The 21,886-nt window shown below is 37.7% G+C and overlaps 2 protein-coding genes across 5 annotated transcripts in view; one reads left to right on the top strand and one right to left on the bottom strand.

Annotated features, from left to right (window-relative positions):
- The window catches only part of SCRN3 (secernin 3), a 32,900-nt gene extending 23,216 nt beyond the window's left edge, over nt 1-9,684 (bottom strand). For 2 of the 4 annotated variants that reach the window (XM_023259471.2, XM_023259473.2), the window contains exons 1-5: nt 9,570-9,684; nt 7,337-7,505; nt 5,671-5,852; nt 3,461-3,660; nt 1,261-1,473 (exon numbers count right to left, since the gene is read on the bottom strand). In XM_023259471.2, the coding sequence (XP_023115239.2) occupies nt 1,261-1,473; nt 3,461-3,660; nt 5,671-5,852; nt 7,337-7,495 (754 nt within the window). In that variant the 5' untranslated portion in view covers nt 7,496-7,505; nt 9,570-9,684. Of the gene's footprint in view, nt 1-1,260; nt 1,474-3,460; nt 3,661-5,670; nt 5,853-7,336; nt 7,506-9,067; nt 9,526-9,569 lie in introns of those variants that run through there. The other 2 variants (XM_023259472.2, XM_023259474.2) reach the window with 2 other exon arrangements.
- CIR1 (corepressor interacting with RBPJ, CIR1) overlaps nt 9,678-21,886 on the top strand; it is a 45,840-nt gene continuing 33,631 nt past the window's right edge. The window contains exons 1-2 of the mRNA XM_003990878.6: nt 9,678-9,835; nt 16,116-16,210. Coding sequence (XP_003990927.2) covers nt 9,764-9,835; nt 16,116-16,210 — 167 coding nt within the window. The 5' untranslated portion in view covers nt 9,678-9,763. The remainder of the gene's footprint in view (nt 9,836-16,115; nt 16,211-21,886) is intronic.

The following is a 21,886-nucleotide window of genomic DNA, read 5'->3' as shown; positions in this document are numbered from 1 at the left end:
GTCAGCACAGAGCTTGACGTGAAGCTCAAACTCACAAACCTGAGATCATGACCTGAGCCCAAGTCAGATACTTAACCACCTGAGCCACCCAGGCGCCTCCATTTTGTTTCATTTCTTAAGGTTGAAAGTTTAAGTATATTATTGATTTAAGACCTTTCTTACTATGTTCTGTGAGCACTAAATGCTGTAAATTTCCCTGTAAGCACTATTTTGCTGCATCCCATAAATTTTGGTATATTCATTTTCACTTCATTCCACTCAAAATATTTTCTAATTTCCCTTGAGACTTCTTTTTTTGACCCACAGATTAAAAGCATGTTGTGCAATTTCCAAGTATTTGGGGACTTTCCAGATATCCTTCTAAAATTGATTTTTAATTTAATTTCATTATCACCAGAAACCATCCTTTGCTCACTGTTTCTTTTAAATTTGGTAAGATTTGTTTTATGACCCAGGATATGGGTAATCTTGATGTTTGATGTGCACTTGAAAAGAATATATGTTACACTGTTGTTGGGTGGAGTATCCTATAAATAATCAGTTAGATATAGTGGTTGATGGTATTATTCAGGTTTTTTATTATCCTTGCAGATTTCCTGTCCAGTGGTTCTTCTGATAACTAAAAGAGAAGTACTGAAGTCTCCAATTATAATTATGAAATTGTCTATTTTTCCTTTCAATTCTGTCAGTTCTTCATGTATTTTGAAGTTTTGTTGTTAGATGCATATATATTTACCAGGGAAACATAATAAGCCTAAAATAACCTTTCTTTGATTATGTAGTGTCCCTCTTTCTCCCTGGTATTTCATCTTGCTCTAAAGTCTAATTTGTCTAAGGGCACCTGGGTGGCTCAGTCGGTTGAGCATCTGACTTAGGCTCAGGTTTGTGGGTTCAAACCCTGCATCAGGCTCTGTGCTGATAGCTCAGAGCATGGAGCCTACTTCAGATTCTGTGTCTCCTTCTCCTTCAGCCCCTCCCTGCTCATGCTCACTCTCTCTCTCTCTCTCTCTCTCTCTCAGAAATGAATACATGTTTAAAAAAATTTAAAAATAAAAGAATTATTATCCTCTCAAAATTATATAGTGCTTCAGTCATCTCAGAGGAAAAAACAGCTTACAATATCAGTTTACAAAATTTCAGTTTAATAAAACTATATCTCTACTAAGAATAATTCCCCCCAAACCAGATTTTATCATATCCACATTATACCTAGACAAAATATAATTTTTCATTCTGATATTATTTCAATGATAAAATTACCTTTGTGCTTATTCAGAAGCTTGTAGCCTTCACAGTATCTGCCTGGTGAAAGCATCATCTTGGCTGTGTCAAGATAAGAGTATGTTGCAGCAAAATCAAACTCCGTTTTACCATCCCACCAACCTTTCTGCTTAGCATAGTTTCTCAGGTCTGGATGTTCCCGATCAATCTTGGTTGTTATAGAAAGCTGATTAGAAATATTACGAACTCCCTCTATTTTCAAAGAAGAACAAGGAAAGGGAAGAGAAAAATCACATTTAACATACTGTATTTATCTGTACATTATAATTATTAACCACTATTTAAATGTGAATGTAGACTTCTATTGCACACTCAAAGACATAAAAGAATTACTTTAAAAAAATTTTTTTTTAAGTTTATTCATTTTGAGAGAGACAGAGCATGTGAATAGGGAAGGGGCAGAGAGAAAGGGAGAGAGAATCCCAAGCAGGCTCCATACTGTCAGGACAGAGCCTGACACAGTGCTCAATCCCACGAAATGTGAGATCACGACCTGAGCTGAAGTCAGACACATAAGTGAGTGAGCCACCCAGGCACCCCCTAGAAGTTACTTTTTAAGAAGTAGTCATGGGGCGCCTGGGTGGCGCAGTCAGTTAAGCATCCGACTTCAGCCAGGTCACGATCTCGCGGTCCGTGAGTTCGAGCCCCGCGTCGGGCTCTGGGCTGATGGCTCAGAGCCTGGAGCCTGTTTCCGATTCTGTGTCTCCCTCTCTCTCTGCCCCTCCCCCGTTCATGCTCTGTCTCTCTCTGTCCCAAAAAATGAATAAACGCTGAAAAAAAAAAATTAAAAAAAAAAAGAAGTACTCATAAATAATATTAGAACAGAAATATAAGACTTTGCAAAATATCATGGCACTAAGTTATAACAAATTTTCAACTAAAAACCAAAACAGGTGGGAGGGAGGAGAGGGTGGGTGATGGGTATTGAGGAGGGCACCTTTTGGGATGAGCACTGGTTGTTGTATGGAAACCAATTTGACAATAAACTTCATATATTGAAAAAATAAAAATAAAAAATAAATAAAAAATAAAAAACAAAACAGAAGAAACAATAAAAACCAGTTCTAAAGAGATCATAGTAAATAAAAGAGATCACGAAAAATGAAAATTGATGAATGTTTTAAAACAGATTTAGAATGACACTCTGACAAGTAGAAATCAATTGCCCCCAATTACAAAATAATAAAATGTCTAAATTCACTTTTATATCTTAACAAACACACAGGCAAAATATAAAATGAAATGTCCATCAAAACTGGCAATGACTTATTTTGAAAAATAACATCCAAATCCTCCAAAGCTCAAGGCTACCTTCATGAAGACTTTCTGAATTTTTCCAGTCCACAATTACTTTTCCCTTCTCTAATTGTTCACAGCATCTATGTGCATGAATCATTCATGCAACATGTAATATTTTCTCATGTGTACCTTATCTCCCCTGTAAAACTAGGAGATCCAGGAGGTAAGTACATAGGAAATACATGATCATGCTTAAGCACAAGACTGTACTCTAATGAAAGAATATTGAACTGAGAGTCAGGATGGAAAGATTTAAATTCTAAGCCTTTCAATCACTGCCTTGAGTAAATCACATCCCTTTTCTGGATTTCCTCACTTTAAAAATGAAAGGAATATTTGATCACAAAGAAACCACAAAAACCATGTAAAGCATCCCAAAACAATCAAATTGTGTTACTTTACTCAGTGTTTATGCTTTACTATAATATCAACATATTCTTTCCAACCCTAATGGACAGACACAAATCCCCAGCAACACTCCCCTTGCCTTACCTCCTTATGCATGTGTGATCAAATTTTTGAGTTCAGCCCAAAGGTAAATGAGGAAGAAATGGCAAGGGGTTATTAAGTGGAAAAGTACTATAAAACAGCCAAGAGCAGCTGCACAGAAAATATATACAGGTCATATAAAATTAATATCATAATATGAAAAAGACATAACATCATCTTTTCCTCTTTTTCAGAAAAGTTTTTTATAGTGCTCTTTCACTATTACATTCTTTCACATTTTTTTTTTCATTTCCCCTGCACTTTAACCCTTTATTGCACTGGATTATAAATCTTGAGAAACAATAAAATGCAATGTCTACAGTTAAGGGGGTTATTTTATTAATTGTAAAACAAACTAAAAACAAATTAAATCATGAGAAGGTGTCCATACCTTGCACTTTTTCTGCTGCCCAGTACTTCCCTGCAGTCTCCAGAATCCAGGCTTCTTTCCTATCAGCTATCAGGAAACTGTTGTGATAGCTGAATACCATCCTACCCTCTGAACAATTTCCACCCTGGCCATATTTTTCTAATAGATCAACAATGACATTGAGGGCTTTTTCAGCTGTATCAGCTCTTTCAAGGCCAAGTCTAAAATAAAAATATTAAAGTTCTCAGGTTAAAATAAATCTCCATTATTTTTCTTAAATAATTTCATGCACATGAGATTTTATTTTATATTCAAAATAAAAGTTCTTTTTTAAGAACTTTATCTGTTTTAAGTTAACAGATAAACTGAAATCCAACTTTAAAAAAATTTTTTTAACGTTTATTTTTTTTTTTAATTTTTTTTTAACGTTTTTTATTTTTGAGACAGAGAGAGACAGAGCATGAATGGGGGAGGGTCAGAGAGAGGGAGACACAGACTCTGAAACAGGCTCCAGGCTCCGAGCTGTCAGCACAGAGCCCGACGCAGGGCTCGAACTCACAGACCGCGAGATCATGACCTGAGCCGAAGTCGGCCGCTCAACCGACTGAGCCACCCAGGCGCCCCAACGTTTATTATTTTTGAGAGAGACAGAGAGACAGAGACAGAGCACAAGAGGGAGGGGCAGAAGAGAGCGAGAGACACAGAATCTGAAGCAGGCTCCAGGCTCCAAGCTGTCAGCACAGAGCTCAGTGCAGGGCTCGAACTCACAAACTGTGAGAACATGACCTGAGCCGAAGCTGAACGCTTAACTGACTGAGCCACCCAGGCACCCCTGAAATCCAACTTCTAAGCCATTCCTTCTGAAGTCAGTTTGAAATCATGAAAATAAAGTTTGTGGAGTGAAGTAGCTCAATGTTAAAATTCCAATGTGGTAACTTATTGCCAAGTTGCTTTATCTCTGTACCTCAGGTATCTCATCTGTAAAATGAGGATAATAATATATAGTCCATGAGGTTACTGTGAGAATTAAGGTCTGATAAAGTATATTTGGTATTTCCAATAAACCATAATTTTCAACCCCTCCTCGCAATGATATTTGAGTCTTCAAATTACATGCCTATATGGGCATACTTTGGAGATAATGCAGGAGCAGTTACAGGCCACTGGAATAAAATGAATATTGTGAAAAGTGAGTCAAATGAATTTTTTGGTTTCCAAGTGTATATAAAAGTTATGTTCACACTATACTGTAGTCTATTAAGTATGCAACAGCATTACGTCTAAAAAAAACAATTATATACCTTAATTTAAAACTATTGCTAAAAAATGCTAACCATTATCTGAGCTTTCAATAAGTTATAATCACTGATTACAGATCACCATAAGAAATATAATAATAATAAAAAGTTTGAAATAGTGTGAGAACTGGGGCGCCTAGGTGACTCAGTCAGTTGAGCATCCAACTCTTGGTTTTGGCTCAGGTCGTGATCTCACAGCTCATGAGTTCAAACCCCACATCGGGCTCTGTGCTGACAGTGCAGACCTGCTTGGGATTCTCTCTCCCTCTCTCTGCCCCTCCCCCACTCATGCTGTCTCTGTCTCCCTCAAAATAAACAAACTTAAAAAATATACAAATAAAAAAAATAGCGTGAGACACAAAAATCGTGTGAGATACCAAAATGTGACACAGAGACACAAAGTGAGCAAATGCTATTGCAAAAAAATGGCACCAACAGACTTGCCTGACACAGCATTGCCACAAACCTTCCATTTCGAAAAAATGCAATATCTGAAGTGCAATAAAGGAAACCATAATAAAATGAGGTATGCCTGTATTCTAAAGCATTTTATTTTATTTTATTTTATTTTATTTTATTTTATTTTATTTTATTTATTTATTTTCAACGTTTATTTATTTTTGGGACAGAGAGAGACAGAGCATGAACGGGGCAGGGGCAGAGAGAGAGGGAGACACAGAATCGGAAACAGGCTCCAGGCTCTGAGCCATCAGCCCAGAGCCCGACGCGGGGCTCGAACTCATGGACTGCGAGATCGTGACCTGGCTGAAGTCGGACACTTAACCGACTGCGCCACCCAGGCGCCCCATCATTTTAACACAAACTATGAAGTATCGACACCCCCAAAAATAGGAAAATAAAACTGGCAAGAGTTATACCAAAATTAAAATTTTAGACATGGTCTATACCAGAAAAATACAGTTAAAAAATAACCTGACAAGATCCATGCCCAGTAGCGCCTCTTCATCACACACTTCTTCTCTTCCCCATACAGCTTCATTCCCAATGCAAACTCCATGCTCGTTGGCTCCCATTTCTGCCCCCCATAACCAAGCTGGGCGACTGAGGACAACAGCGTATGTTTCAGGAACTTGATCAATTTCTATGTAAGTACACTGTAAAGAAAGGCATAACAACAACCATAAAACCAAAAAAGAAAAAGTTACCAAATTCTAGAATCCTAAAAATCAATCAGAAGACATGTCCGTTATGAAATAAAGTATAACTAACTTAAAAATTCCAATAATAAAGCCATTACCCTTAAAACATATTCAGAATTGACCCTAAAGCTTTTATTCATTCAAATATTTACTAAGCATCTCCTCTTATAAAGTACTCTGCTAAGAGATATGTTAGTTACAAAGATGAATTAGATACAGATCTTGCTTTCAAGAAACTAAGACTTGCACATTAACTAAAATATAACAAAATGTAAAGTATAAGGGCTGTGAAGAAAGATAAAAATGAGGTGCCAACGGAAGCTCAGTAGAGAGATAGTTTCTAGTTGTGAAATCTTGAAACATTTTGTAGAGGAGGATGTATTGAGTTGATGCTTAAGGGAGGAGACCTCAATCTCAATGTCTAGTATTTCTTAATTAGTGACCTAAGTCCCATATGTTAGCCCTTACATACAAGAGAATTGCTTGTATGAATTACATACAAGAGAATTATGTAGCATGTGAAAGTCAACCATCTGGTATGTCCACAGTAGTGAAAAGAATAAGAACCACTGGCTTCAGAACAGGAGAAATTTAAACATAAAGAGAGAAAGTGGAAAAGGACCCATGGTAAATAAATAGTCTCAGCAAAAGAAAAAAAAAATCCCCTGTATACAGAAAACATCTTATTTAATATATTTTATTATTAGAATATCAATAAAATGAAATCTAAAAACTATGTTAGCCATAAAAGCATAATGTGAAACTTTAAGTTCTGTGTTGAATGGGTTTTTAATAAAAATTTTTAAAGGATCGTTTAATTAATGTGTATACTACCGAATGATTGCATAAAATGCATATTAATAATGTAACCACAGGGCCCCATAAACCTTTTTTGATGTTAAAACTGTTATTTCCAGAGATTGGAATGACTTTCTCTATTCTACACCAATCAGAATCCTTTTTGGCCATCAAACTCCAGCTGAATCCCAGCTCCTGGGGAAGCCTTCCTCGATCTCTAGTCTGAATTAATTGCTCCTTCTCTATTGCTGACAAAACTTGTGGCTCTTATTAAAGCATTCCACTTTACAATGGGGTTAATTACATATACATCCTATTCCTCTACTAGACTCTAAGCTCCTGGAAGACAGAACCAGTCTTGACAGCAGGCGTTAAATCCTTGCCCTATTTGACATGCTTGCATATGATAAACATCCAAATATTTGATCAAAGAATTAACAACTATTTCTACTGTTTTTTCAGCTTCCTCCAAATCACTGAAATAAAAGACCAGAAGTCTAATTCTGACTCAAATTATTTTTCAAATTTAAATTCTTGAGTTTTTAACTTCTAGAGTCTCTGCCAAATAACTAGCTAATTAAAAAGCTGCTTATGATACTTTTAAAGAAAACTATTGCTAACAAAACATGTACTTCACCTACCTGAAGATGTTCTCTCAGGTTCTCATGAACTGCAGCAGGAAAATAAACTACCTCCTGTACTTCATCACACAATCTATCTGAATTTTTTCCAAAAATAATCCTGTTATCAACCGTTGCTGGAGGTAATGCCACAAAAGTATCACAGGAACAAGGTTCCATTTTTTAAAAACTAAAAAACATATAGAAGATTCAAAATAAAAAGGGAGAAACATTTTTAGTATATACAAAACAAAGAGTTCTACTTGACAACCAAGGGATGTTATTGCCATATCAAATAGTATTCATGAACGTTTTAAACTTTATACTGCACTACAAAAATCTGTAAGAAAATGACTTGGGAATGAATCTTGTACTACAAGAATCAATAAGAAAATGACATTACAAGTAACTTCTAGTCTATAGGTTAAATTTATCCTCTAAGATCTTTCTCTCCCGAAGTTTTCCCTGAATCTCCTTTCAGTATTTCTATATTTGGGAACCCATGCACTTAACTCTACTGCTATGAAGACTATATTTGTGTACGCCTATGAGTTTCCATATTTGTGCACATACATGAGTCTCCTTCTGGACAATAAGATCCATGAGGGCTGGGAGCGTGCTTTATTAATCTTTGTATTCTCATCACCTGAAGTTATGAAATGTCCCAGTATTTCCTCAAAGGAAGGAAGGGGTCTCCTTTGAGCTGGAGAAGAATACACCCAGATTATAATACTGAGAAGACTGAAATTTTAAGACTCACTGAATCAGACAAATACAAAAACATGTCAATCAAAATACCAAACTGTTGATATGTCTAGGAAGAAGTTCACATACATAACTTATAAATCCTGATTGTAGAATTTAGTATCAAGATTGTGTCTTCATTTGTAATTTGGAAAACCTGAAATCCTCAGTTTTGGTAGATCATATTTGCTTCCAGAATGGACATACTGTTCTAGAGTCTCCTGCTTTCCCTTATTTTATAATGCCCAAACTTTAGAATCGCTTTACACAAACAGATACTAGCAGTTTATTTTATTAAAAAAAATTTTTTTGAGAGAGAGAGAATCTTAACCAGGCTCCATGGTCAGCGACCCTGGGATCAGGACCTGAGCAGAACTCGAGATTGGATGATCCACTGACTGAGTCACCCAGGTAACCCATACTAGCAGTTTAAAAACAAAAAGTAAGTTTAATAAATGTTTCATTCAAAAGAAAACAAGTGACTCAAGTAAGAAAGAAACACATTCAGCCTGAAACTCCTAACACTTTACTCTTTTCTTGTTGTTGAAAGAGGGAAGTCACGATTGCTGCTGTTCTTTTCTGTGTAAATTTCAACCCTTATGTCCTAGGTCCAGTTCTATTTGTGTTCCAAAGTTAGTTATACCACTGCATGACCTTGGCAAGCTATTCAATCTCGAACTAAGCCTTCTGCCTCATCGGTAAATATCTCAGGAGGTTGTTATTAGAATTTAAAAAGACAGTGTGTAAAGCGTTTTTGCACAGTGCAAGGAACATATCAGACACTCAAATGAAAGCTGTTATTATTGGGCAAAAGAGTATATTTCTCATAAAAGGCTTCTTCTTGTTATCATACCCACCCCCTCCTTGCTGAGGATTTGGTTGGTGGATCCCCTACAGCAAAGCAGCCATGTCCACTCAAAACCCTGGAGTCTGAAGGGCCGTCAAAATGCACTAGATGACCTATGCTAACTGGAGTCACACGAGAAGCTAAGGAAACACGCCACCTACTTAGGAAAACGCCTAGCACGTTTAGAAGGAGATGGCTTGAGAGTCTTTATTAACTCCCAGTACGCATTCATCATCAACAAATGTTTAGGTACATCTTTCTGAACCAGGCACGGTACAGCTGAGAATCCTCGCTCTTATGGAGTTGACATTCCATTTTATATGCTTTAGCGTTTTTAGAAATATCACATCGTTTGATCCACCCGATCCGTACGTATTACAGTTTGGACGAGAAGTACTATTTTCAAAACGCATTCGAGAAAACTCGGTGCGGAGAACTTTATGTACCCGGAGTCAGAGTTCACAGAATAAAGAGGACGAACTTCAAGCACCCCTTGCCACCCAGCACACACTCTGCACCCCAGCTGGCGGCGCTCAGCCCGCAGCCGGCTCACCCCAGACCCGGGGCCTCTCCCGGAGCCCCTCGGTCCCGCCGCGCCACAGCGCGCGGCTTCCCACCTAGCACCACAACTTTGCACGCCCCTGCCCCGTTCACTCCCCTCACCTGGCCTAGGAGCTACCCTCAGAGGAAGGGGTAAGGGGTGTGCTAGGGCGGGCGGAGGAGCTAGCGGCCGGAAGCTGTCACCTTTGACCGCGGAAGTTCCCGCTGCCACTGGAGGCGCAGTTCCGGTTAGGCGGCAGTATTTGTTTACGTTGTTCACAGTTCCAGTGGCCGCCGGCCCCAGCGTAGGCTTCAAGATGGGGAAGTCTTTTGCCAATTTCATGTGCAAGAAGGACTTTCATCCCGCCTCCAAATCCAATATCAAGAAAGTGAGTAAGGGGAGCCGGGTAGGGTTCTGGCTCTTGGCGCCTGGGATCCCCAGGGCTGGAGGTGATGAAAGTGGTTGTGTCTGTGGGATTTCTGGAACAGTCGCCGCTTCCCCAGGCCTGACACCCTGGTCTTCCCGCCCCTTTTTCTCTGCTGAGAAACTCGCTAATAAAGCTGGCCTCGACGCTTATTCTCCATCAGCCGGGAGGCGGGCAGCCTTCGTCTGCCCGGTCGGCTTGTCATCTAGAATGTCTAAATCTGTAAGATACGAAGTATGATCATATGGTTCCTCGTTACTTTCTCAACTGTTTTTGGTTTTGTCTTTTCGGATCACAGGGATCGTGGCTTCTGTGCTATCCTGTACAAAGGTGATTCCCTGTTTATTTAAGATAGCTCTTAAGAGGGAAATAAAGGCACCTCTTCCTGTCTTTATCCCACCCGATAATGTAGCGTCTGCCTGGTGAACTCTTTGAAGTTTGGCTGTTTATTTTACTTAATATATTTTTTTAATTGACGTGTATACAACGTTACATTAGTTTCCGATATACAACGACGTTTGACTTTTTTTTTTTAATTTTTTATTATTGTTTTTTTAAAGTAATCTCTACACTCAACGTGCAGCTCTAATTCCTGCCCAGGAAATCAAGAGGCGCTTGCTCTACCAACTTGGTCAGCCAAGCGCTCCCAGCACAATCACTTTTAGCCCTGAGATCTTACACAAATACTTAATATCCTTTATCCTCAGCCTCCTAATCTATAAATTTAAAATGAACAGTATCAGTTGCCTTGACTTGTGAAATTGTTATGAGGACTGAATAAGCTGGTATAGATAAAGGCTTGAAACAAAGTACCACATAGAGGGATTGCTCAATAAAATGTTAATTGCTCCTATACACATACTTATTTTTAGCCTGCTCCTAAAATGCATGTATTACCCAGAGCTTCATCCTTGGCCTGTGCCTTACTTTATATGCTTTCCCAGGCAATCACGTCCAATTTCATGGTTTTAACTACTTCTTTACTCAGGACTCTCACAGTCTCACATTTCTTCTCCCAGCTTGGGGCCTGTCAAGACAACTTTATACTGGAAATTATCATCTTGACATATTACAGGCATCTCAAGCTCAGCATGTCTGAAATGGATATGTCTTTCATTCAAAATCTGCTCTTCATTTTATACTTCCTATCTCATGAGTAGGAAATAGAGGTGGTAACACACATCCTGTCCCCCAACCCAGAAATTCAAGATATATCCCTTTTCTGTTACCCCTTTATCTAGGTAGCTAATAAATTCAATTTGTCTTACCTTCCAAATATTTCGACTTCATCTCTCCTCTTTATCACTACTACCTGTTTTTTTTGGCTCAGACCCTCGTCATCTTCCACCTGAACTATTAAATTTCCTAACAGGTTTGGTTTTGGGGGGGGGGGGCTTTGTTTGTTTTGCTTTGGTTTTTTTGGCCTCCAGTCTTGACCCCTCTCAAATCCATTCTCTACATCGCTATCAGAATAATATTTTTTATTTGGCAACTTTATTGAGGTACAATTCACATACTAGACAATTACCCACTTAAAGTGTACTGTTCAGTGGTTTTTAGTATATTCACAGATTTGTGCAGTCACCACCACAAACAATTTAGAATACTTTCATCATCTCCCCACAAGACCTGTATCTGTTAGCAGTTATTCTCCATTTGTCCTTACCACCATCCCCGCCCCGCCCCCATCCCGAGGTAACCACTAACCTACTTTATTTCTGTGGGTTTGCCTATTCGGGATGTTTCCTAAAAATGTAATCATGCAATATATGGCCTTTTGTGGCTGGTTTCTTTCACTTACCATAACAGTTTTGAAGTTCATCCATGTTGTAGAACGTGTCAGTATTGTATTTCTTTTTATGGCTTAATAATTCCATTGTATTGATATAGTACATTTTATGTATCCATTCATCGGTTGAATATTTGGGTTGTTTCCATAGAGTGATCTTTTTAAAGCACAAATCTGATTGCTTGGCTTCTTAGTAAAATACTACAGGATTAAATCCTAGTTATCTGGCTTCAGTTTATTTTTCCTTCTTCATCCCCTATTGCTACTCTCTTACCTCAGATTTTACACTCCAGTAATATTAAACTACTTAATTCTTATTTTGCACCTTTCGGCCTTTGTCTGAGCTTTTCCCTCTGCTAGTACTATCTTACCGTGTTTTTTTCCTTGGCAAATTTTGATCCTCTTCAAAACCCTGCTTGACACGTACGGTATTACTTGTGTAGAGGGTTGTTTGTTGAAGCAGAGTTTGTAATAGCAAAAGATTGGAAATTTCCTAAATGCCCATCAGTACAACAGGAGATTGGTTAAGTAAATGATGGGATAGCTCCACAGTAAAATGATATTCAGCCCCTCCTCCCTCCAAAACCAAGAAACTTTTTTTAACTGACCTAGGAGTGATCTCTATGATACTCAATTTTATTTTATACATATTCTGTGTATACATGTAGTATATGTTACCATTTATGAAAAGAGTGAGAAAAGAATGTGTATGAGACATATATATATATATATATATATACACATGTATGTGTATATATATACATATACATGTATATGTATATATGTATATGTATATATGTATATGTATACATATACATGTATACATATACATATATACATGTATATATATATATACACACACATTGTTTTCTGTATATATGCATTAGAACATCTTTGGAAGGATATAGAAGAAATAATATCATTGCCTGCCTATGAATATATTTACTTAATTTAAAAATTAACTTCTGGAGCATCTGGGTAGCTCAGTTGGTTAAGCGTCGCATTTTGGCTCAGGTCATGATCTCGTGGTTCATGAATTCCAGCCTCACTTCAGATCTTCTGTCCCCCTCTCTCTGCCCGTCCCTCACTCATTCTTTCTCTCTCTCTCTCGCAAAGTAAATAAATAAACTTTAAAAAATATATTGGTAAAAAAAAAATTAACTTCTAAAAACCAAAACTTAGACACCTGGGTGGCTCAGTCGGTTAAGCATCTGACTTCAGCTCAGGTTCTGATCTCATGGTTCATGAGTTTGAGCCCCACATCAGGCTCTCTGATGTCAGTGCAGAGACCACTTCAGATCCTCTGCCCCCCCCACCCCCCGCTTCTCCCTTGTGTGCTCTCTCTCTCTCTCTCAAAAATAAATAAAAATTAAAAAATAACAAAATAAAAACCAAAACTTGCTATAAAGTATTCCATTATACCAGCCTTCCTCCCGTCCTCTAAAGTTAATCACCGTCTTGTTCTATTTCTTTATCTTGTATGTATTCCTATTATCCAGATAGCAAACTTTGTTATCACTTACACAGTTCATTTTTTTATTCTGAAATAGCTTAAACATACTTTTTTTATTAGCAGATTCTGAGCATTTTGAAGGCTAAGAATGTATTTTATTTTTATTCCAGTCCATGATACTCAGTATGTATTTCAGCTCTTGAGCAATTGAGACTGGTGAAATAACATTGTAAAATCTAAAACTTTAAATAAATGATAGTTATTCTGTTAGAAATGCCATGTTATGATTAGTGTGTTACTCTCCCAGGCAGTGACCCCTTGCATGTCTTTGTTGCAACTGTTTTCATTTTGAGCTGCAGTGAAAATTCCAAACATGTGCTTTTTACTGCCTATCCCAAGTGTAGGTTTTTCTTCTGTAACATTACACTGGTAAGTATGAAGTCAGTGGAGAAAACGTTCAGAAACTTATCCCAAAAGAAATTTTTGGTATATTCTGTCCCTGAAGAATTCTTTTCATTTCTGTTTTTGCTTTCACTTCCATATGAATTCCTACTTGTCCATCTCACACTGTGTCCCCTTGGAACCTTGCTATTTCATCACTACTAAAATACTGGTGGGGCACCTGGGTGGCTCAGTCAGTTGACCTTCGAAACTCTTGGTTTCGGCTCAGGTCATGATCTCATGATTTGGTTCAGTCTGAGCACTGATATTGCAGAGCCTGCTTGGGATTCTCTCTCTTCTTCTCTTTCTGCCTGAATGAGCCAGCGAGTGAGTGAGTGAGTGAGTGAGTGAGTGAGTGAGTGAATGAATACATACATACATACATGCATACACACATACAAACAAACTGGTAACTACCCCTGTTTTGCTTCTAAAATTAGCTAACGGCAGCCTTGTCCCACACTTATTTGCCCCCACGGTTAATGACATAATTTTATCAATGTAAGTATTTGTCCTCTAATTTACCTTCTTAAAACCTAGCATGTTTAGAAAGTTTTGTGTGTGTGTGTGTGTGTGTGTGTGTGTGTCTGTGTGTGTTGTTTTGTTTTTGAGAGAGATCGCAAGTGAGCTCAGGGCAGTGAGAGAGAGAGAATCCCACAAGTGGCAGAGAGAGGGGGAGAGAGAGAGAAAGAGAAGCGCGGCTCACCCGAAGTGAGGCATGTGCTCACCCAAAGCAGGGCTCAAGCTCACACGCTGTAGGACTTGAACTCACGAACCGTGAGATCATGACCTGGGCTGAAGTCAGAGGCTTAACAACTGAGCCACACAGGCACCCATGGATAGAAAGTTTTGACTTGCTCTTTACGTTGAATGATTGTCAAATACTGTGTCCTTTACTGTAGAGGCAGTTGGAAGGCATTTGATACCTTTTCAGTCTAGAAATAACCTGATTAAGTATCCTTGCTTAAGTTGTGTGGGCTTTTTACCTCCACCACATTTATGATTTTGAGGATTTCATGTAGGGATACATTCAGCCTGTGATATTGGTGCCCTTGAGCAACTCCAAGGCATTTCATGCATCTCTCTCTTATCTCTGTTTCCTCTCTTGTCTCTTCCCTTTTTTCTGCAACTACCTTTCAATTCCTTTTCTTTTTTTCTTTTTCTCATCCTCCATTTCTCCTCCATTGGCATTTGGGAGCATTGTTTAATCCTACTGGCTGTGCCTTGGGTGTTTTCTTGATTAGACATACTCCATATAGAAAGATTATCATTCTCTTCTCCGAAATTACACAGAGACTAAGTGCAAGAAGCTGTTGTACCATAGGTACTTAAAGTGGTTCTTAAAAATTTTTTTTAATGTTTATTTATTTTTGAGAGACAGAGATGGGATGTGAGTGGGTTAGGAGCAGAGAGAGAGGGAGACACGGAATCCGAAGCAGGCTCCAGGCTCTGAGCAGTCAGCACAGAGCCCAATGTGGGGCTCAAACTCACGAGCTGTGAGGTCATGACCCAAGCCGAAGTCGGATGCTCAACCAACTGGGCCACCCAGGCGCCCCCTAAAGTGGTTCTTAAATTTGATTTTTTCCTGAAAGCTAGCTATTTTGAATAACTAGATTTTTTTTTCTTTTTTTAAGTTATTGTTTTTTAATTACATTCAAGCTAGTTAACATATAGTGTAATAATAATTTCAGGAATAGAATTTAGCGATTCATCACTTACATATAACACCCAGTGCTCATCCCAACAGGTGTCCTTCTTAATGCCCCTCTCCCATTTAGCCCATCTCCCCACCCAAAACCCCTCCAGTAACCCTCTGTTTGTTCTCTGTATTTAAGAGTCTCTTATGGTTTGTCCCCCTCCCTGTTTTATGTTATTTTTGCTTCCCTTCCCATATGTTCATCTGTTTTGAATCTGAAATTCCTCATATGAGTGAAGTCATATATTTGTCTTTTTGTGGCTGACTTATTTTGCTTAGCATAATACACTATAGTTCCATCCACATTGTTGCAAATGGCAAGATTTTATTCTTTTTGATTGCTGAGTAATATTCCATTATATATATACACACACACCACATCTTTATCCATTCATCTGTTGATGGACATTGGGCTCTTTCCATACTTAGCCTATTGTCCATAGCACTGCTATACACATTGGGGTGCATGTGCACCTTCAAATCAGCACTCCTGCATCCTTTGGATAAATACCTAGTAGTGTAATTGCTGGGTCATAGGGTAGTTCTATTTTTAATTTTTGAGGAACCTCCATACTGTTTTCCAGAGTGGCTGCACCAGTTTGCATTCCTACCAGCAGTGCAAAAGGGTTCCCCTTTCTCCACATCCTCGCCAACATCTGTTGTTGCCTGGGTTGTTAATTTTAGCCACTGAATGTGTAGATTTAAGGACCTGTATCAAGGCACAAGTCAGACTTTTCAGTTGTCATCTTATGATGTCATTATGACCAAAATAGATTATATTGTAAACTATATACAATAACATTTTATATTTTGTTATAAAATACGAGCAAACTTTCTGTTTTAATTTTTTACTTCACTAATTTAGGTATGGATGGCAGAACAGAAAATATCATATGATAAGAAGAAACAAGAAGAATTAATGCAACAATATCTTAAAGAACAAGAATCATATGATAATAGGTAAGAAATTTCACTATGCTGGTATTTTTAGAATGATCAGTTGCATGAGAATGATCCCTTACTGAATCATATATTAAATTAGCTTTTTTGAATTGAATACCCCAATGATAGGATTCTATTTCCTGTGAACCCTCTTTACTCTGATATCTGTACGTGGCCACTTTTTCCAACCTTACCAATAGTTCACATAAAATATACATTGATGTGACTCCATATACAGCTTATGAGGAAGTCCCAACTTAGGTAAAGCTTGGAAGAACAATAAAAGTCTACACTTGAACTACTGACACCTCTTACAGAGATATTTCTTTAGTATACACTGAAATGAAAAGATGCATAGGACACCATCAAAAATAAAGTGTCTCTACTTGACCTGGATATCATTGCTCTGTTAATGGCAGGATCATAACTAGAGTTCTTTGTTGGTTTATTCCAGCACAGTGCCTCCCGTTTAGCTCTTGTCATTTTGTGTTTACATTAGCAAGTCTAACTCTGAAGCTGGTTGCTCTTGGTTAATCAAACAGGTGAATAGTGATGTTTTAATTATATGGACCACACTGTCTGCAGCTCAGTTCTGTTTTTCATCAAAATATAGAACATAAGTAAAGTACTACTAGACTATTACTTAATATTCTCTTTAAAATCTAATGTAGTGTCGGGCACCTGGGTAGCTCATTTGATTAAGATTCCGACTCTTGACTTTGGCCCAGGTCATGATCTCATGGTTAATGAGATTGAACCCTGAGTGGGTTCTGCAGTGACAGTGCGGAGCCTGCTCGGGATTTATCCCTCTCTCTCCCCCCCGCCCCCTTGCTCTCTCGCTCTCTCTCTAAATAAAAATAAACTTAAAAAAATATATATATATATGTAGTGTATCAAGAGCAAAATTATAGAAATAAAACTTTTACTTCAATTAAATACTTTTCACAACAATTCTATTCAATCTGGTTAACTTTTATTGAGTACCTCCTTTTGTGCAAGACAATAAAAGGCCCCTTTGTCATAGGGGCCTGTAAAGTGGGATATGTAGTTTATCTCTGCCCTCAGGAATTCTCTCGTAAGTGATACGTACATATAGTTCAAAGCTGAATATAATAACGATGTATTAAAAACACAAGTTTTAAAAACAATAGCATGCTAACATAGGACACGAAAGAAGGGACATTTGAGCTGAACTATGAAGAATGTTAAGGATTTAGATCCATGGTTCTCATCTGAAGTCCATTATCCACCCCCCTCTTCCCTCTCCCCTGCCAGGGGACATGTGGCAATGTTTGGACACGTTTTTGATTGTCACAGCTCAGATGTTGGATGCTACCAGCATCTAGTGGGTGGAGACTAGGGATGCTGCAGAACAACCTACAATGTGCAGGACAGCCCCACACAACGAAGAATGATCTGGTCCAAAAGGTCAGTAGCACCACTGTTGAGAAACCCTGATTTACATATAGTAAAAGCTTGTTAAAGATCACAGTGGGAAAGTAGAGAGGTGTTCAGGGAAACAGCCTATAGTTGCGTTAGACTGATAAAGAGATAGTGGAGGTGAGTGGCTTTGCAGCAGATTATTCTGTTTATTCTTTTTTTAAAAATTGTTTTTTAATGTTTATTTTTTGAGAGAGAGACAGAGCATGATGTGACATATGGAGTCACATCAATGTGTATTTTATGTGAACTATTGGTAAGGTTGGAAAAAGTGGCCACGTACAGATATCAGAGTAAAGAGGGGGAGGGATAGAGAGAGAGGGAGACACAGCACAGAGCCTGACACGGGGCTCGGACTCCAGGACTGCGAGATCATGACCTGAGCCCAAGTCGAATGCTTAACCAACCGAGCCACCCAGGTGCCCCATACTGTTTATTCTTGATTTTAAAAAAAGTTACTTACTCTCTTTGTAATTAAATACTTGAAGCCATGCAAATAATCTATTTTTCCTTGAACTTTTGTCCACTAATTTAGCATTTATTGGTGGATACTGCCTGCATTAGTTATTACCATGGTATTCTAATGGTGATTTTCTATTCCTCTCATTCCCTCTACATTTTAAAATTTGAATTCCTCTGGAAACAAGAATTTTCCCTTTCCCTATTTAGTTATTTATTCATTTATTTCTATCAGTATGGACTCAGATATTTATTTAATGGGTTATAATCCAGGGGCACCTGGGTGTCTCAGTCGGTTAAGTGTCTGACTGCAGCTCAGGTCACGATGTCACAGTTCATGGGTTCGAGCCCTGCTTTGGGCTCTGTGCTGACAGATCAGAACCTGGAGCCTGCTTCAGATTCTGTGTCTCCTTCTCTCTGCTCCTCCCCCACTTGCACTCTTACTCTCAAAAATAAATAAACGTTAAAAAAAAATTTTAATGGGTTATAATCCAGTACTATTGTTGTTTATTTTGTTGCTCAAATTGTTTCAATTTTAGCCTTTGACTGCTCTACCAGCTTGGCTCGTATAACCATTGCAAATGCCCCGATCTTATTTTATTTTATTTTTTAAAATTGTGTTGGCTTTCTAAAGTTTTTTTATTTTATTAATCATTTTGAGAGAGAGAGCATGCACTCACATGTGGGCACAAGCAGGGAAGGACAGAGAAAGAATCCCAAGCAGGCTCTGTGCTATTAGCATGGGAGCCCCACGCAAGGCTCTGTCTTACAAACCATGAGATCATGATCCGAGGTGAAATCAAGAATCAGTTGCTTCACCAGCTAAAACACCCAGGCATCCCCCACCCCCAGCCTTTTTTTAAAACCACTTCCTGGCACCATAAGATGGTCCAAATTTGTCTTTTATTTTTCCCTGCTCTAGCATTGGAATCAACCAAATTGATTGGACCTTGATTCCTTTTATTGGAAAAAGATATTTAGAAACCAGGTTCTGGACACTAGATGTGTTCACTGCTTCTCTGTTTGGTTATTCAAATGCACATTTATGAGTAATTGGTGATTTCCAAAGGGTTTTTTTTTCTTCATTCAGAAATGTCCTTGGTAGCCAATTTTGTTCTTTAGTAATCTAATTTTTCTCTTTTAAGTTTTTCCTGCTATAGAGATGTTTCTTAATGTTTATGAATATTGATTCCTACATACTCTTTTTAAAGATGACAGTAACATTTATTATTCTCATTGGATAAAAAAAATTTATTGGGATGTCAAAAAATCTATATCCATTCTGTATACAGTCAACAGCAATAAAAATACTAATAATTTTTACAGGTTTTTAATTGAAATTAAAATGTCAATATCATAGCTTTACTTTTTATTTTATATACCTGTAGAATTTTGCATGAAGTGGAAATTGGATCTTCCAGTTTTGATTTTATGTTATTTTTATGTCAGTATAAACAAATGCTTTTTTGCAGGGGTAAGATATATATAGATATAGATATAGATATAGATATAGATATAGATATAGATATATAAAACATTTTTTAAGTGTACAGTTCACAGCATTAATTACATTAACAGTGTTGTGTACATTTCCAGAATTTTATCCATTACACCAAATAGAAGCGCTATACCTATTTAACAGTAACTCCGTATTCCGCCTCCCTTCTGCCCTTGGTAACCACTATTTTACTTTCTAAAGTAAAAATGAATTTGCCTGTTACAGGCGCCTCATATAAGTGGAATCATGAAATATTTATCTCTTTGTGTGTGGCTTATTTCACTTAGCACAGTGTGTTCAAGATTGATCCATATTGTAGTATCAGAACTTTTTTTTTGTTTTATGGCTAAATAATGTTCCATTATATGTATACACCCTATTTTGTTTCTCTCTTCACCCCTGGATGGACACTTGGGTTGCTTCTACCTTTTGGCTATTATGAGTTATGCTGCTATAAGCATTGGCATGCAAATATCTATCCGTTCAAGTCCCTACTTTCAGTTCCTCTAGGTATATACCTAGGAGTAGATTTGCTGGATCGTATAGTGATTCTGTATTTAGCTTTTGAAGAACCACCAAACTCTCTTCCATAGTGGCTGCACCATCTTACATTCCCGTCAGTAGTGTCCACGGATTCCATTTTCTCCATATCCTTGTCAATGTTTCTTATTTTCCTTTTTTAAAAAATTTTTATAAAGTTTATTTATTTCTTTTTAAAAAAATTTTTTTTCAATATTTCTTTATTTTTTTGGGACAGAGAGAGACAGAGCATGAACGGGGGAGGGGCAGAGAGAGAGGGAGACACAGAATCGGAAAGAGGCTCCAGGCTCTGAGCCATCAGCCCAGAGCCCGACGCGGGGCTTGAACTCACGGACCGCGAGATCGTGACCTGGCTGAAGTCGGACGCTTAACCGACTGCGCCACCCAGGCGCCCCAAAGTTTATTTATTTCTGAGAGAGAGAGAGAGCAGGGGAGAGGCAGAGAGAGAGGAAGAGAGAGAATCCCAAGCAAGCTTAGCACCCACCATCAGCACGGGGCCCGACGCGGGGCTCGAGCTCACAAACTGCGAGATCATGACGCGAGCCAAAACCAAGAGTCAAATGCTCAACCAACTGAGCCAACCAGGCACCCCATTTTCCTTTTTTTTTTTGTTTTTAAATAATAGCCATTCTACTTAGTGTGAAGTGGTATCTCATGGTCTTGATTTATACTTCTCTAATAACCAGATGTTGAGCTTTTCACGTGCTTGATTTTAATTTTTAAAATGTTGTTATTTGAAGATATGATTTGCACACTTGTTAAAAGGCATATTGTTTTAAGTATATATATTTACAGAGTCTTGGAGCCATCACCCTAATCTAATATCAGAACATTTTCATCATCCAAAAAGGAAATATTGTACCCATTAGCAGTTACTTCTCGTTCCCACACCCTGTCCCTTCTACTTCTCCACCTTAAGCAGTCACTAATTTATTTTCTGTCTCTATAGATTTGCCTATTCTGGACATCTCATATAAATGGGATCATACATATAAATGGTCTTTTGTGACTGGCTTCTTTCACTTAGTGTAATGTTTTTGAAGTTCATCTATTTTGTAGCGTGTAGTTCATTTCTTTTTATTGCAAAATAATATTCCATTGTATGGATATAGATCCTGTCATCTTTTTGCTCTCTTCCTTTTTTTTTTTTTTTTTTTTTTTTGGTGACAGTTCTTTATAAATTCCAATGGAAATAAGAGAAGAATTATAATTATGTAATCCTTTGTGATTGCCTTTTTCAAATATAAGAGGAAATTCTATTCACTCTTTAGCTTTCATCTTTATTATCAGTACTTTACTTGGATCTTATGAATCAAAACTTTAATTCAACCAGCCCTTCAATTTATTGCCGAGCTTAAAAAAAAAAAAAATCATAGCGTTATCTCTCTAAACAGAACCTAAACTGAGAACTTTCAGTGTTAAAACAGAACTAAAAAGAAAATGATTTTTGAGGTGCCGCAGACATTGATTCCATCATAGTAATTAACCTGTTGTAGAATATCTCTAAACTATATTCTCTTCTTTGGCCTCATCAAAGAATGTGATTCTCCTATTGACTTTGACTTTTATTACAAGCATTAATTGGATTTGACTTTTAAAAAAATTCCAGAGAGACTCATTTTTCCAAAACTGTTTGATCCCTCACAATTAAGAAAAAATGTTGGCACTATTTAACTTAATTCCAAATTTGTGCTGGCATATAGGATTTCAAAGCTGTCATTATTTCCATAGCATTTCAAAGTTTAAGAAAAGCATGT

The sequence above is a fragment of the Felis catus genome, chromosome C1 (assembly GCF_018350175.1).
Source record: "Felis catus isolate Fca126 chromosome C1, F.catus_Fca126_mat1.0, whole genome shotgun sequence".
NCBI classification, from domain to species: Eukaryota; Metazoa; Chordata; class Mammalia; order Carnivora; family Felidae; genus Felis; species Felis catus.
The sequence above is the reverse complement of the archived record's forward strand: the minus strand, read 5'-3'. Positions and strand labels throughout refer to the sequence as shown.